We start from the raw sequence: 14,469 nt of genomic DNA, 5'->3' as shown, positions 1-14,469 counted from the left end.
ATTGTTGTTTTCCTTTCCAAATTTGACAGTCATATAGATTTTGTAGATATTTATCTTCTTCCTTTCCCCCGTTTTTTTTATTTATTATGCTGCATGATTTCAAAAATCTACTTTTAAAAAAAGGCACTAGTGACCACGTTATTGTTTTTTATTACCCATCATAATTCTATAGGCTATATAAAGATATTATTATTTCATACTCTTTATAATAAATAAAACTTTACACTGTGTCTATTTGTGTCTGTAACTTATATTTATTTTGAATATTAAGTAGTTTGACAAAATTATGCTTTTCCATTTATTTACATTTTACTAATAAATTATTTTAAACGTGGTGTATACATTGGCTTATTTCGTGTTATAGGCATAGGCTACATTAAAACAATAGAAGTGTTGACATAAAAGGCATCAACAATTGTTTAATGACAAATGAAAATAAATGGGTGTGACAGGAAACTTTGGAGTTATTGTATTAGTACACTCAGCATGAAGGAACTCACATGTGAACTATAAAGCCCTGCATCATAAGCACTTGAAAACAGAGACTATTTCCCCCAGTGACATTTTCAGTCATGCCTCTCTGATCCTGTCTTTCCAGTTCGACTGGATATTTATGGACTTTCTTCTTGTCACAGAGACACACACACGCATACATATGCAAATGATCACGTGAAATCATGTATTACATTACCCTTAAGGCTTAAGGTAATCACCCAAATAACTTTTATGAACAATTCACTTCCTGGTTCTGTATTTATACTGTATATATCATATTGAAACATCATGGTTTGTCCATGCTAACTTTACCAATAGAAAACTGATGTAGGCTATACATGTTTTCTTTTTTCTTTTATTATTATTATTATTATTATTTGTGATCCATAAGTATGACCCATTGGATTCTATAAAACTAACTGCAACTTCACTGCATGGAAATCTGCTCTAAATGTATGCAATCATTGCCATCAACCAAACTATTCATCAATGACCAATAATTTAATCTGTCAATAACCAAAAAGTGGAAACCTTTGTAGCTATATATATAATAATGGACCACATCAGATATTTAACAGCTGAGTTCTGGGAAATCCCATTTGCTGTGAATCTGTTGATTCAACTGCTGTTGCAACTCAAAGGACTCGTCATCATTTAGCCAGACTAGTGCAATTTTTAAGTTCTTCCTTCCCATCATATTGTGACGCCTAGAAATATGCAGCATGTTCTTATAGGATCTTACTTCAGGCTGGAAACACCACACGATATAACCTAATGACAGCATAGAAAAAGGTGAAAATAGATGAGTATGAGACAAAGTATTTGAAGGATAGCTATTTAAATTCAGCTACTGAAAACCTACTAACATTTTATTTTGAAACCTATTAAATATCTAAGTAAATTCTACATACTTGATTCAGAAAAAAAAAGTGTCTTTAAGAAGGGGGCACACTCCAATTGAAACTTATTTTTATTTTACTATTACTTCCTTCATCACACGATTTAATCCAATATTTCTATGTTAACATGTTGTAAGTATCTTTATATGACATTATTATGAGTATTATTTGTATGCTTTATTTTGCAAGGGTCTGTAACGCCATTACACCATGCATTACCCATGTGCATTACACGAGGTCAATGATGTCATCAGTTGCGCGCAGCAGCTGGTCATGGTTTCGTGCAAAGACCGCGACTGTATTCATTGATTGAGGTGGAAATCCTCGTAATGCACAATCTGGTTTCTTTGCCCCAAATTCATTGAAATTGAAGGCAAAGCTGCCGCGTGTGTTTTTAATTTACATTGGTTTAAACCTGCACGTAAAAGGTGAGTGATATGTGGGTATAAATCAAGAGACTGCACAGTATGTAGCTGTTAGCTATTCAGCTAATTAGCGAATTTGCACATGCCAGAGATCGAAAACTACCTAAGCAACCGTGGATTATTCGGCTTATAACGACGTTGCAAAATACACAAAAGATGTGTTGTTCTCTAGATATGAGAACTACTGTTCTCTCGACTATTGAAATGCTTTGATTAGGCATGCTAGATGTGAATCTGTATAATATGTTCTTCGCTCATTTTGTTGTTGATAGTTGCATTTTACCATTGTGCATGAATATATGTGCAAATTTCATGAATCACGTTTGGGTAAACGCGGAGAAATTGTTAAATTATTGTGAGAATGTAATGTATTATTAATTCTAATACTTGCTTTCTGTCTGAAGTGTTTTGCTCTTTTGTATTTGATCCTTTTAAATAAGACAAAATGAAAACAGAATGTAATATATATATATATACATATATAAATGAAAATGAGATGTATGTAAGATGTCTAATATGTACTCCACTTTGACAATCACCATATATTATACAAGACCTGTTACCAGTCAGTTATAAAAAAACATTTGTATTATGCAAATTGTCCACCTGCATCAGAAACAAACTTTAGGGTACTGAATTTACCCCAATTCACATTTTTTTTCACTCTTGCAGACGGCAAGCTGGCGCAGGTAGCAGGTTGCCAGTGGACTATGAGAGACAGTGGTGGAAGCCTGGCCCAGAACCGCTGGCAAGGGGAACTCTCCTTGACTGTGAGCCAGGAGGCCAGCAGCGTTGGGGGCATGGGAGGTGATCTAATGGATCCAAACTCCCCTCCCGACACCACCAGCCCCATTCACCTCAAAATAGCTCACAAGGAGCGAATCTGGACTGGAGAGTACATAGAACCAGTAGAAGTTGATGAAGAGCTTGGATTTGATGAGAATGAAGAAGATATTGAAGAAGAAGAAGAAGAAGAAGAAGAAGAGGAAGAGATAGATTCTGAGTGTGCTTCCTGGGAAGAGAAAGATGAAGTGGAAGACTGGCAAATGCCATTTGAATCTCAACCACAACTCATGCTCGCTAACAATTATCGGCAGCAGATGTCCTCACATGAAGGGGAGGCCAAATTCCAAGCTAGAGACTTTCCTGAGAATCCCTTCCAGATTCGACTTCATGGACTTAGGCAGCAAAGACTGAAGCGCTGGCGAAGACTACGGTCTAGTGCAAGGTTACGCAACCGGCTTGTGCAGAATTGGAAAACGTGGAGACAGCGGGCGCAATGGGTTGGCAACTTAGGGTATCGACGGGCAAGGAGGTGGCGCCGGTATAGCCTTTATGCCAGCAAGAGACAAGAACAGGAATGTGCCACCTTGGGCTCATCACAAATAGGTTTGGAGACAACAAGAGGAGAACCAGGTGAGATTTTTCCTTTTCTCATTGTTTTCTCAAGGAGGGGTTTTCAGACTGGGGTATGTGGACCCCCAAGGGGCTGCAAGGGAGTACTAGGAGGTCTGTTGAAAAGTTTATAGAAAAGATCATTACTTTTTAAAAAAAAAAAAGTAAATACATTTGACATTTATAAATACAATACATGTCAAAATATTTTTTAAAAATATATATAAATTTTATTGAAATAAATCATAAATCTAACTATATACATGAAAACAAAATATCTGCCTTTTAAATTTTAGGACGGGGTCTCTCGCATTAGGATGATCATATTTAGTGATCTGTGGCATCTAAAAGATTGACAACCCCTGATTTAAAGTAAATAGAATTATAGCCAAAATTGCATTATATTAATGTTTGTTCTCTCTCCACAGAAAATCCCTTTTTTGGTTTCAATGGTTATCGTAGGGATTCTCAGTCAAATTCAGTTGTGACTGGGGTTCGGGAATATCTTTCTATACCCGTGAAGCCAACCACTCAAAAGATGGAGATGGTCCTAACAGAGGAGCACAGGGCTTATGTCCAAGGTAGAACTCCTGTTGTCTAGAAGCTGCAGAAACATACATCCTATCTCATATTATCTCTTTAGGTTATGATATGGAAGAATGTCCAGCATATTTAGATAATATTGGGTTATGCCAAGATTGCAGGCCAAAATGGATGTAATACTCCTCGGTCATCACAGATCTTGGTGTTAAAATGTGTAAAATCCAAACTCAGTGGTGGTGGTACCTAATGCATGCATTTATTTATTTCTCAGGTCTTCTTGATGAATACCTTCGAAAGTATGGAAGTCTAATTCCTGTACAATCAGATGATATTGTCGAGGAACTGCAGGGCATCTTCAATGAGGACTTTTCTCAGACTCACAGGTCTCACTTATGCACAACCTCAAACACACTCATTTTCTTTTAGTTCTTTGTCTTTGAGCATCTACTGTGTATCACATAGATCTTTAGAAGGAAAGCCAAAGTATTTTTCTTTACCATGTGCCCACAGGAAGATTGTGGTGCAAAATTTAATTCAATCCTACCAGAGGTCATCAGGGACTGCCATGTTGAAAGGGTTCCGGGTGAATTACAAGCGTCATGTTCTCTCAATGGATGATCTTAGCACCCTCTATGGACAGAATTGGCTCAATGACCAGGTCAGTTTTGAGTTATACATGATACATTTAATGATTTAGTTTTTCTCAGGCCTGCTTAATACACACATTGTTATTTCATCTGATCTTTTAAGATCATGAACATGTATGGAGACCTTGTGATGGATTCAGTGCCTGAAAAGGTGAATATTCTTTTCTTATTTCTCCCATTGAATTCTTTCTTTTCTGCTATACAGTTCAGTTGTATTCACTTGTGTTCAGTGGTTTCAGTTGTATCTAATGTCATCTCATTTACTTTTAGGTGCACTTCTTCAACAGTTTCTTTTATGACAAGTTGAGGACCAAAGGTTATGATGGAGTGAAACGGTGGACAAAGAATGTAAGAGAACTGTAAACTTCACTACCTCACAAAAGTTCTCTACCATTCAAAAATTTTGATGTTAAATGTTTTTGAAAGAAATCTCTTATGTTCATCAAGGCTGCATTTATTTGATTAAATAAAATAAAAAACCCGTAATATTATGAAATATTGCTATTTTAGTATAGGAGAAAAAATGTAATATATTCCTTAATATCAGCATCATTACTCCAGTCTTCAGTGTCGCATGATCCTTCAGAAATATATCTGATATTAGGGATGTCCCGATCAGGTTTTTTTGCCCTTGAGTCCGAGTCATTTGATTTTGAGTATCTACCGATACCGAGTCCCGATCCGATACTTATATAATACATAAAAAAGAATAAAGAAGAGAGAAAAAAACAGATCCAGGATGTTCCTTATTTTTTATTTAATTCACCTTATTTTAACATTCAACAACTCTGTTAACAGATAATATATATACATTAGGGGTGTAACAGTTCACAAAATGTGCGGTTCGGTTCAAGAAATGCCAGAGAAATTTCCTATTTATTAAAAGAAAAACCTTTAAATAAGTTTGAGTTTTCCTACACCTTGAAACTTTCAGGTTTATAAATGGGGGTAATCTTTGAAGGATGAACAAATAATGTTTTGGTAATCACATTAAAAATAACATTAAAATATATATTTATATAATATTTGAGTTTTGAAGTGCAACATTAAATCCATGTTCACAATGTTTCTCCTGGTTCCCACCGCAGCGCTGTTTGATCTAATAGAGATCTACGGTTAATAACGGAGAAATTTGAATGCTTCTCACTAGATCTCGAAGCGATGTTATTACTTCAGTGGCGAGTTCAAATGTTTTCTTCACTGGATCTCTTAGCACAGTGTCGCTTGATCTCGCGCTGCACAGATGTTGCTGGTCCGAACTGATAAATGGTCCGTTAAGCACAATATAATGAGTAGCGAAGATTCGTTCCGCTTTCATTACGTTTGCCATTTGATGTTGCGCAACGTTGTGGTGATCGCGCCAGCGTGGATTTTGTCTGCAGGAAAAATGGTCCTAGGAATCGTTCGGTTTGTATGGGTACCGAACCGGAAGCCTCGTCCCGAAACGGTTCAATAATTACGAATTCATGTACCGTTACACCCCTAATTTACATATATCCGAGTCCTGATCGGGAGGTAACGTCCGATTCCGATCGAGTCTGAAACCACGTGATCGGGCCCGATTTCCGATCGCGTGATCTGATTGGGACATCCCTATCTGATATGCTGATTTGGTGCTCAAGGAACATTTCTTATCATTATCAATGTTGAAAACTTTGTGCTGGATTCTTTAAAAAATAGAAAGTTCAAAATAACAGCATTTATTTGAAATGGAAATCTTTTCTAACATTATAAATATCTTTACTGTCACTTTGATCAATGTAATGCATCCTTGCTAAATAAAAGTTAATTTCTCTAAAAACAAATCTCACTACCCCAAACTTTTGAAGATTTTGTTATGTATATAACAAGATCATATACATGTACACATCTGATAATATTTAGGTGGATCCATTCTTCAGTGCTAATCCTTAAAGCAAATCAGCAGAACTTTTCTTGTTCTTGCTTTTATTAACACACGTTCAAACATGTTTCAGGTGGACATCTTCCAGAAGGATCTTTTGTTGATTCCCATTCATTTAGAAGTGCACTGGTCATTGGTCTCGGTTGATATTAAACGGCGCTCCATCACATACTTCGATTCTCAGCGAACTCTTAATCGCCGCTGCCCCAAGGTATAAGCCACATAAAAATATAGTGCTTATGTGCTATAGTACACTCAAAATCTTCTCCACAAACTGAAATTTCTTTAAACCTGTGTGCAATGTCTACAACAATATAATAATTAACCTTTATGTTTGTAACTCTAATTAGTTAAGTGACCATTTTTCCCCTCCACAGCATATTTTTAAATACCTGCAGGCAGAAGCCATGATAAAAGACAAGAGAGATTTTCTGATTGGGTGGAAAGGCTTTTTTAAAATGGTAAGTCCAGACACTGCAGTGAACATTTCCACAAATTGCTACTTGTTGTGACGGCTTTTCTTTTTTTCTAATGCTGTTCAAATGTTTCAATGACAGTTAATAAAGCCTCTTTTTTTATGTTACAGAATGTTGGCAGACAGAATAATGACAGTGACTGTGGGGCATTTGTCCTACAGGTTTGTACATACACCATTTTCATATAGCTGACCATGGTCTGGGGTTTTGATAAGTGGTGGTTGATAAGATTTAGATTAACTGACACAATACTGTACATTTATAACTGTTTATCTAGAGTTAAATCCATTCAAATAGACTGTGGTGGGTTGAAGTTTTTAACATGCTTCATCCAAAATGCGACAAACAGTACTCCATAAATGCACAGAAAAATGTTGTCCGAATATGTGTTGTTTGATGTCTTTTCCTCAGTTCTAAACATAAGAGTGACCTTTTATTTCTCTTTATTTATCCACCTCTTCTTTAGTACTGCAAGTGTCTCGCATTGGGTCAGCCCTTCAGCTTCCGTCAGCAGGACATGCCCAAGCTGAGGAGACTTATGTACAAAGAACTGTGTCATTGCAAGCTCTCACTGTGATATTTGTGTAAAGACTGCACAACCAGTGAGGAAAGAGATACATTTGTCCAAAAAGCTTGAGAGACTTCACAATGAGGATATTTCTTCATCACTCACTTTTATTTTTATTTTGTATAACCTTTTCAGTTGGTTTCGTACTGGAGGCCAACATCTTGACTGAGAGATCTGAGGTAATCCACGGTTGACAGCCTGTCTTGCCCTTGTGACATACTGCTTAAATGGAACATTCTGTTTTGGGTTTTGTATTTGTTCTGTGCATAAAGATGAGAGTAACTGTGCCCTGATGCAAGTGATGAATCATGTCTGCAGTTTTGTTTTTAATAAATCGTCTTATGAAAATAACGATCTGGGTAATCATCAGAACACTTAAATTGTTATTCTGTTAGTCACATTGTAATGAATAATTTTGTATTTTGAAATGGCCAGGATTTAATATGGTAGTATTCTCATCATGTTACTTAGCATTATTCACCCTTATTCAAACTAGAAATAATCCCAATAAGCTGTTTTTTTTTTCCTCAAAGCATATTTATATCACACATTAAATTACCCACTATTTACATTAGCTGTGAATAATAGATGACTCGCTTGCAACATTTATGTACTGGAAAACAGCTCTTGGGTAATAAGGGAAGCGTTACTTCTGACTACCATTATTTCTGGTAGTGAGCAAAACTTTGTATATTTATGAATTTTATTTTACTAATATAAAATTAGGCATTTATCATTTAAAAAATGTAGATGCTAGAAAACCAAACATCACATTTCTTAAAGAAAAGAAAAAAAAATGTGGTTCACATAGCATTTTTTTTTCAACTTCCAGCTAGGATTTTGTTCTCTTTTTTTCGCTTCGTGACGTCTTTAAACAGGCGCTTATAATAGGGTGATACCAATCGTTTCTTGACCAATTGGAAGACACGATGGGCGGTCTATAATCTGATTGAACGAGAAGTTGTCCAATCAACGGACTTTGGTCGTAGTCACGGTTTAAGTATTTGCGCGTTTCCGCCAGTCTACAGTCCTTTGTAATAATGTCGTCTGAACATGAAGATAGGTAAGAAAACGTGCTCGAAGAATTTATGTATTTATGTAAGTGCTGATCGTTTTACGGGAAATGTTTAGTCAGTATTATTGATTTCACATGGTTTTGTGGAAAATATAGAATATTTGTCTTTCATCAGTGTTTTAAAAGCTAACTTAGCATTATCTGCCGATTTGGCACGTTCGTCCTCTCCCTGTTCCCGCCTCGTAAAAAAAATACCCAGAAAAGGTTTTTTTCACCAGGTAGCGTAACTACCATGCGGTTTACTTTAGATTATACTCGTAATGTTTATTGGAAAGTCTTTTTCAAATGATTTTTGTAACGTCTATTCGACGTTCCGTTAGAATGCCGGTTTTTGTGACGCAACGTGTCTCACGCGCTTGTTCAGTTCCTCGTGTGGCCGGCGCGTCCATGCGGCACATGGTCACTCCCTTATCATCGTTTTAAACCGATTATCTACATTTTTAATGTTCATTTTAATGTACTTATCCAGATATCTCCGTATCAGGTGTCATTTAATAGAAAATATATGTTTTGTTCGCAGATGTAGGCCTACAAAGGAGAAAATATGTAGGCCATGTGCCTTTCCTGGGCTAGACAATGGAGTGTTCTTGCGATGCAGGCCCAAGGCCTATCCTCACATAGGCCTCTCTTATTAAAATGTATATAATTGATGAAGATGCCGGTTATTCTTTTAAATTTTTAAAAGAAAAAGTGTAACTTTGTCGTCGGTGAATCGATTAACTTACTTGATTACTTTGGGTCTATAATTAAATCAATTGTCTACACGGATTGGTTATAATACAGAGTTGACGCACGGTATTATTTTAAACCGCTTTTATACGAGAGAACGTTGTAAATGTAATGATCGATTTGTTTCCGACGAATTCGTGGAGCCACGTTGTTAATGGCGCTGACTGAAAATGGCTGCCTCTTGGTCATTTTCTTAATTTACGATGTCAGTGTCTTAACTGTAAAATATCGCTGTTTTTTATAAATAATCGAAATTCAAAACCGTGACTTTTCCGTGGAATGCTAAAGGAGATATTAGGCAGACTGACAGCACTGGTAAACCGTTCACTTTCGTTTTATGGAGAATGATCCAATGCAAGCGAATAGTGACTGAGGCTGTCATTCTGACTAACTTTTTCTTTTCTTTTCCCCCTCAAGTCATCATGAGTCTGAGTAAGTTTTCGTTTTTACTTGAACTAATTAAACATTTAACAATATATGAATACATGTATGAGATGTTTGTGTGTAGATAAACCCCAACACTATAAGGGGGACCGAGTGACTGAATTATTGGATAAAATCCAATTAATTGCTATGTTTAGTCCTTTAGCCGACTTTTCACATCTCAACACTGGAAAATGTGAAATGAGTTTTACATCAAAGCTGTACTAATTACAGCTTCTCATTTCAGACCCAGAGACAATGGCCCTGAGGGGATGGAGCCAGATGGTATCATTGAGGTTGGTGTCTAAGAGCCATTTAATTTGTTTCTATAATTATATTGATATACATTATTGTATGTATATATGCGCATCAGTATACGTGTTTTTTACTTTTTTTGTTTGTTTTTTCAGAGCAACTGGAAGGAGATTGTCGATAGTTTTGATGATATGAATCTGCGTGAGGCTCTTCTCAGAGGAATCTATGCTTATGGTTTTGAGAAACCTTCTGCCATTCAGCAGAGGGCAATCCTCCCTTGTATCAAGGGTATGTAGAATTTTATTTCTGTATTTATGCTTAGTCATTTTATATTATTGGATTATAAATTCAGTTTATTCATACCCTTATTAATTGGGCAAGGCTGTGTCTGTCAGTGACACTGACCTATATCTGGTAAGGGCAGATGAAATAAAGCCTATATTCATCCCAGTCAACTCAAAACAGTGAGACATAGGCTGTTTCATGGTATGGGCACAAGTGCTTTCCTTAGTACTTTAAACATTAGTCAGTTTGAAACTCCATGTGGTTGAATGGCCATTGGTTAATATTCTGCAGTTTTCTGTCTGTAGGGTATGATGTCATTGCACAGGCTCAGTCTGGCACAGGAAAGACGGCCACGTTTGCCATTTCCATTCTGCAGCAGGTTGATGTGGAGCTGAAGGCTACACAAGCAATGGTGCTGGCTCCTACCAGAGAGCTGGCCCAACAGGTGAAAAGCATTACTCATTCAGGTTCTGTCTGTCTTCTGTGTCTCCAAATGAAAAAGTGTGGAAAGTTTAAGCATGTCCCCTATCAACTGGGCAAGGCTGTGTCTGTCAGTGACGCTAAGTCCGATATCTGTTAGGGGAAGAGGAAATTAAGTCCGTATTCATCCCAGTCAGCTCAACACAGTGAGACTAAGACTGTTTCATGCTATGGGCACAGATATGCATAATTATTTTATAACATGATTTACCATCCATTTTGTTTCTTGTAGAGTGAATCATGAGCACAGATGAGTTTTTTCTTTAGATAGTTTTTATTATTGCTAAACTGACTTTGTTGTCTTTAGATTCAGAAGGTGGTCCTGGCTCTTGGAGACTACATGGGGGCATCTTGCCATGCCTGCATCGGTGGCACCAATGTCCGTAATGACGTTCAGAAGCTTCAGGCTGATGTGCCCCACATAGTGGTTGGGACCCCTGGCCGTGTGTTTGACATGCTTAACCGCAGATATCTCTGTAAGTACCGATTATGGGTACTTGTTTTAGCAGACTGTCTTGTTTAGGACCTGCCCTAGCATTCATTGTTTTCTCAACTACATGTTCTGTTTATTGCAATGGTTCACGGGTTAGTATTCTGCATACCTAATGTCTTCGAAATTACACTTATTTTCCTATTTCAGCTCCTAAATATATAAAGATGTTTGCGCTGGATGAGGCAGATGAAATGTTGAGCAGAGGCTTCAAGGACCAAATCTATGAGATCTTTCAGAAGTTGGCCACAGATACTCAGGTAAGGTAGTACTTTTCAGTTAACAATTTTCTTGGTGTCCACACCAAAGTTCCCTCTCCTACCAGCTTCCTATGCTGTATTGGGAATCATGATCTTTGGTAGAGAAATGTTTCTGCTCTCCACTATGATTGGGCTCTTGGGGTCCCTCTTCATGACTATTAAGCAGCTGACACTTCGTACCTTAAATTAGTTTTTAATTGCTGTGCACTTTGTTTTAACTTCAAAATAGATGAAAGCTGGTTGAGAATTAACCCCTGGTTTCTCAGACAAGGGTTAACCCTACTCCCAGACTAAAATGCATGTTTGAGTTGTTTTAACTGAAAGCCACTTTCACTGACATCTTAATGTCAATGCCATTTTGTCTCAAGATGCACACCAGTAATGTTTTTATAAGGTATGTTTATAAAATACTTAAATGGCCTAATTGAACTAAAACCTAATCCTGTCTTAATCTAAGCCATGTTTGTAAAACCAGTCAACTCTTCCTCCACACCATGATCAGTTTAGAAGATTGCTGTAGATTTGACCACGATGACTGTACATTTGTTAACCTGAAGATGCTTATAACATGAAAAGGTGTTGACTCGTTTTGTAAGCTTATGCATGGTTTTTCTTTTTCCCAGGTGATTCTTTTGTCTGCCACCATGCCTCAGGAGGTGCTGGAGGTGACCACAAAGTTCATGAGAGATCCTATTCGTATCCTAGTTAAGAAAGAAGAGCTGACCCTTGAGGGAATCCGGCAGTTCTACATCAATGTTGAGAAGGAGGTGAGTGAGTAATAAATTCCTTTCTCTTCCCTAAAATCTTCAAAGATGTTCATTTGCAGTTCTAGTTTACAGTTGTTTGTGACTGAAGTTGTAATGCTGTTTTGTGATGATCCCCATGCGTGTCAACTGATCCCAGACTATCTGCAGTGCTCAATGTCTGGTAAGCGTTTTGCTTGCCAGTGCATTTTGAGCTTGTAGGACTCTGGGAACATGATCTTGACTTAAGTCTGAAAACAGCACCACCTATTGGAAGAGAAGGGTTTTGTCTATCTCCATTTGCTAAGCTTTTTTCTGTCTTTCAGGAGTGGAAGTTGGACACATTGTGTGATCTTTATGAAACCCTGACCATCACTCAGGCTGTAATCTTCATCAACACTCGCCGGAAGGTGGACTGGCTGACCGAGAAAATGCATGCGAGGGACTTTACGGTTTCTGCGCTGGTGAGTGGCCGTAACGGGTTGTGGTGTGTTTATATAGTTTTCCAAAATGCCTTTGTGGTTTTAACTTTTTGCACTATGACTTCATAGCACGGTGACATGGAGCAGAAGGAGAGAGACGTCATCATGAAAGAGTTCCGTTCTGGCTCCAGTCGAGTCCTCATTACTACCGACCTGCTGGTAAGCAACCTTTCATCTTCCTCTTTACCCACAGTTCTGAGATGTCACACCAAGGATCCCTCTTCCACCAGCATGCTGTGCTGTGATGGGAATAAAGTTCTTTGGGAGATTATTCTAACTGCTCTCCACAGTGCCTGGGTTGCCAAGTCCCTCAACACGACTATAAAGCAGTTAACATTTACAATTTTCAAATGCACTGTTGCTTGTAATTAACTTGGGTTTGCTAGTTGACTGCTTTTTGTTTTTCAATCCGTTACCATTCCTCACAGTACTCGTTTACTTTCAGGCAAGAGGCATTGATGTGCAGCAGGTTTCACTGGTTATCAACTATGACCTTCCAACCAACAGGGAGAACTACATTCACAGGTGAGTCTAAAAGCTTTTTCTGTGATAGTAGTTGTCTGATTCGTGCATTTGTCCCTGTGTACTAACAGTGCTTTATTTGTGTAGAATCGGACGTGGTGGACGCTTTGGCAGAAAGGGAGTTGCTATCAATATGATCACCGAAGATGACAAGCGTACGCTGCGAGACATTGAAACCTTCTACAATACTACTGTAGAGGAAATGCCCATGAACGTTGCTGATCTGATCTGAGACCCCTGCCCCAATCTTTCCTCCTTCCCTACTTTTTTTTTTTTTTTTTTTTTCCTCTTTAGTCTCATTCCAACCCATATCTCTTTTCATGCAAATCCCTCACAAATCAAGTACTGTTGGTTCTGATGGTGTGATTTTTCATAAATCCAGTAGGTTGGCCACTCTTGAGAATACTCAAAATGAATACAAGATTCATAAGGCTCATTTAATCTTGCCCTTTTAAAATGGTGCCATCTAGTGATCAAGGAGGTGTTGCAGGGCTTATTTGCATGTGGTGTAAATGTTAATGCACTGACTGGCATAATGGATTGGAGACATGCCCTGCTTTTCTTGATAGTGTTGGTTTAACCATATTTGAGATGTGACTTTACATTGGAAGATTTTTTTTTTTCTAGCACAGGGCAAAGGATGTAAACTATATAATGATTCATGTGTTTTATATGGAGGACTTGGACTTTTATTCCAAATTGGAAGTCACTGCCATTTTCCTTTTACAGAAGCATCTGAGTAGGTTAAGATCCGCTTGATTTAAAAAAAGATGCTTCAGTTCAAAAGGAAGTTGGTTTGTGGGAACAAATCTGATTCTAGAATTGAAAAATGTGGTCAAGTAATTCTCAAATGGTCCAATTCTTCTGTTACATCTTTTGTGTTGTCCTGTGTGCGTGGCTGTAGCTTTTTCGGTTTTTGTAAATAGGCTTTACTCTGGCGGGATGAATGGCTGAATGCATTAGAAATGAATTTGGAATGGTTGATATGACTGGATAACCCACCATTGTATTGCCTCAGATTTTTCTCTGCATCAAAGTCCTATTGAGGAGTTTTGCTCCCATAACCTACCTCACCAAACTGTGTTGGAGAGGTCTAAATATGTAAAGGACCAAACTGCAGTAGTAGAGTATATAGAGATCATTATGTCTTCGTATTGTTAAAAAAAATGCCTGTCTTTTGTTGGGTGGGTTTGGATGTGGGGTTTACATTTGGGGTGGTTAGGGCTATTTTTTTAAACAAATTTATTACAAATGTGACAATTATTAACCTTTTTGAGACAGAAGCCATGTATTAAGTGTTTTCTACATTGGATTCTGTATAGTATTTATTTTAATGGTCTGAAATAAAGGTATTTCCCATTTTTAACATGCTAA

General features: G+C 37.5%; 2 protein-coding genes and 1 non-coding gene across 4 annotated transcripts; all 3 read left to right on the top strand.

Moving 5' to 3' along the window:
* Positions 1-1,654: 1,654 nt before the first annotated feature.
* Positions 1,655-7,783, top strand: senp3b (SUMO specific peptidase 3b). Its single transcript, XM_056268582.1, has 11 exons — positions 1,655-1,822; positions 2,492-3,235; positions 3,643-3,795; positions 4,029-4,140; positions 4,268-4,415; positions 4,508-4,555; positions 4,675-4,752; positions 6,381-6,518; positions 6,685-6,768; positions 6,894-6,944; positions 7,250-7,783. The coding sequence occupies exons 2-11, from the start codon at positions 2,530-2,532 to the stop codon at positions 7,358-7,360; spliced, it is 1,629 nt and encodes a 542-aa protein (XP_056124557.1). The 5' UTR covers positions 1,655-1,822; positions 2,492-2,529; the 3' UTR covers positions 7,361-7,783.
* A 540-nt stretch (positions 7,784-8,323) lies between these two features.
* eif4a1a (eukaryotic translation initiation factor 4A1A) lies at positions 8,324-14,469 on the top strand. Of its 2 annotated transcripts, XM_056268539.1 has the most exons (12): positions 8,324-8,414; positions 9,573-9,587; positions 9,826-9,874; positions 9,989-10,121; positions 10,424-10,563; positions 10,906-11,074; positions 11,239-11,348; positions 11,972-12,115; positions 12,418-12,555; positions 12,643-12,732; positions 13,019-13,098; positions 13,183-14,469. In XM_056268539.1, exons 1-12 carry the CDS (start codon positions 8,392-8,394, stop codon positions 13,325-13,327), a joined length of 1,236 nt encoding a protein of 411 aa, XP_056124514.1. In that variant the 5' UTR covers positions 8,324-8,391; the 3' UTR covers positions 13,328-14,469. The 2 variants fall into 2 exon arrangements, with proteins under 2 accessions (XP_056124514.1, XP_056124515.1); XM_056268540.1 differs by lacking the exon at positions 9,573-9,587 and having other exon boundaries at positions 8,329-8,414.
* Positions 12,214-12,350, top strand: LOC130102755 (small nucleolar RNA SNORD10). The gene has a single exon (XR_008809284.1). It is a non-coding gene; the product is annotated as a small nucleolar RNA SNORD10 (small nucleolar RNA).

Source organism: Rhinichthys klamathensis, unplaced genomic scaffold, assembly GCF_029890125.1.
Source record: "Rhinichthys klamathensis goyatoka isolate OS25496 unplaced genomic scaffold, OSU_Roscu_1.1 h1tg000275l_1, whole genome shotgun sequence".
Taxonomy (NCBI): domain Eukaryota; kingdom Metazoa; phylum Chordata; class Actinopteri; order Cypriniformes; family Leuciscidae; genus Rhinichthys; species Rhinichthys klamathensis.
Note: the sequence above shows the minus strand (reverse complement) of the source record. Positions and strands in the feature narration are given on the sequence as shown.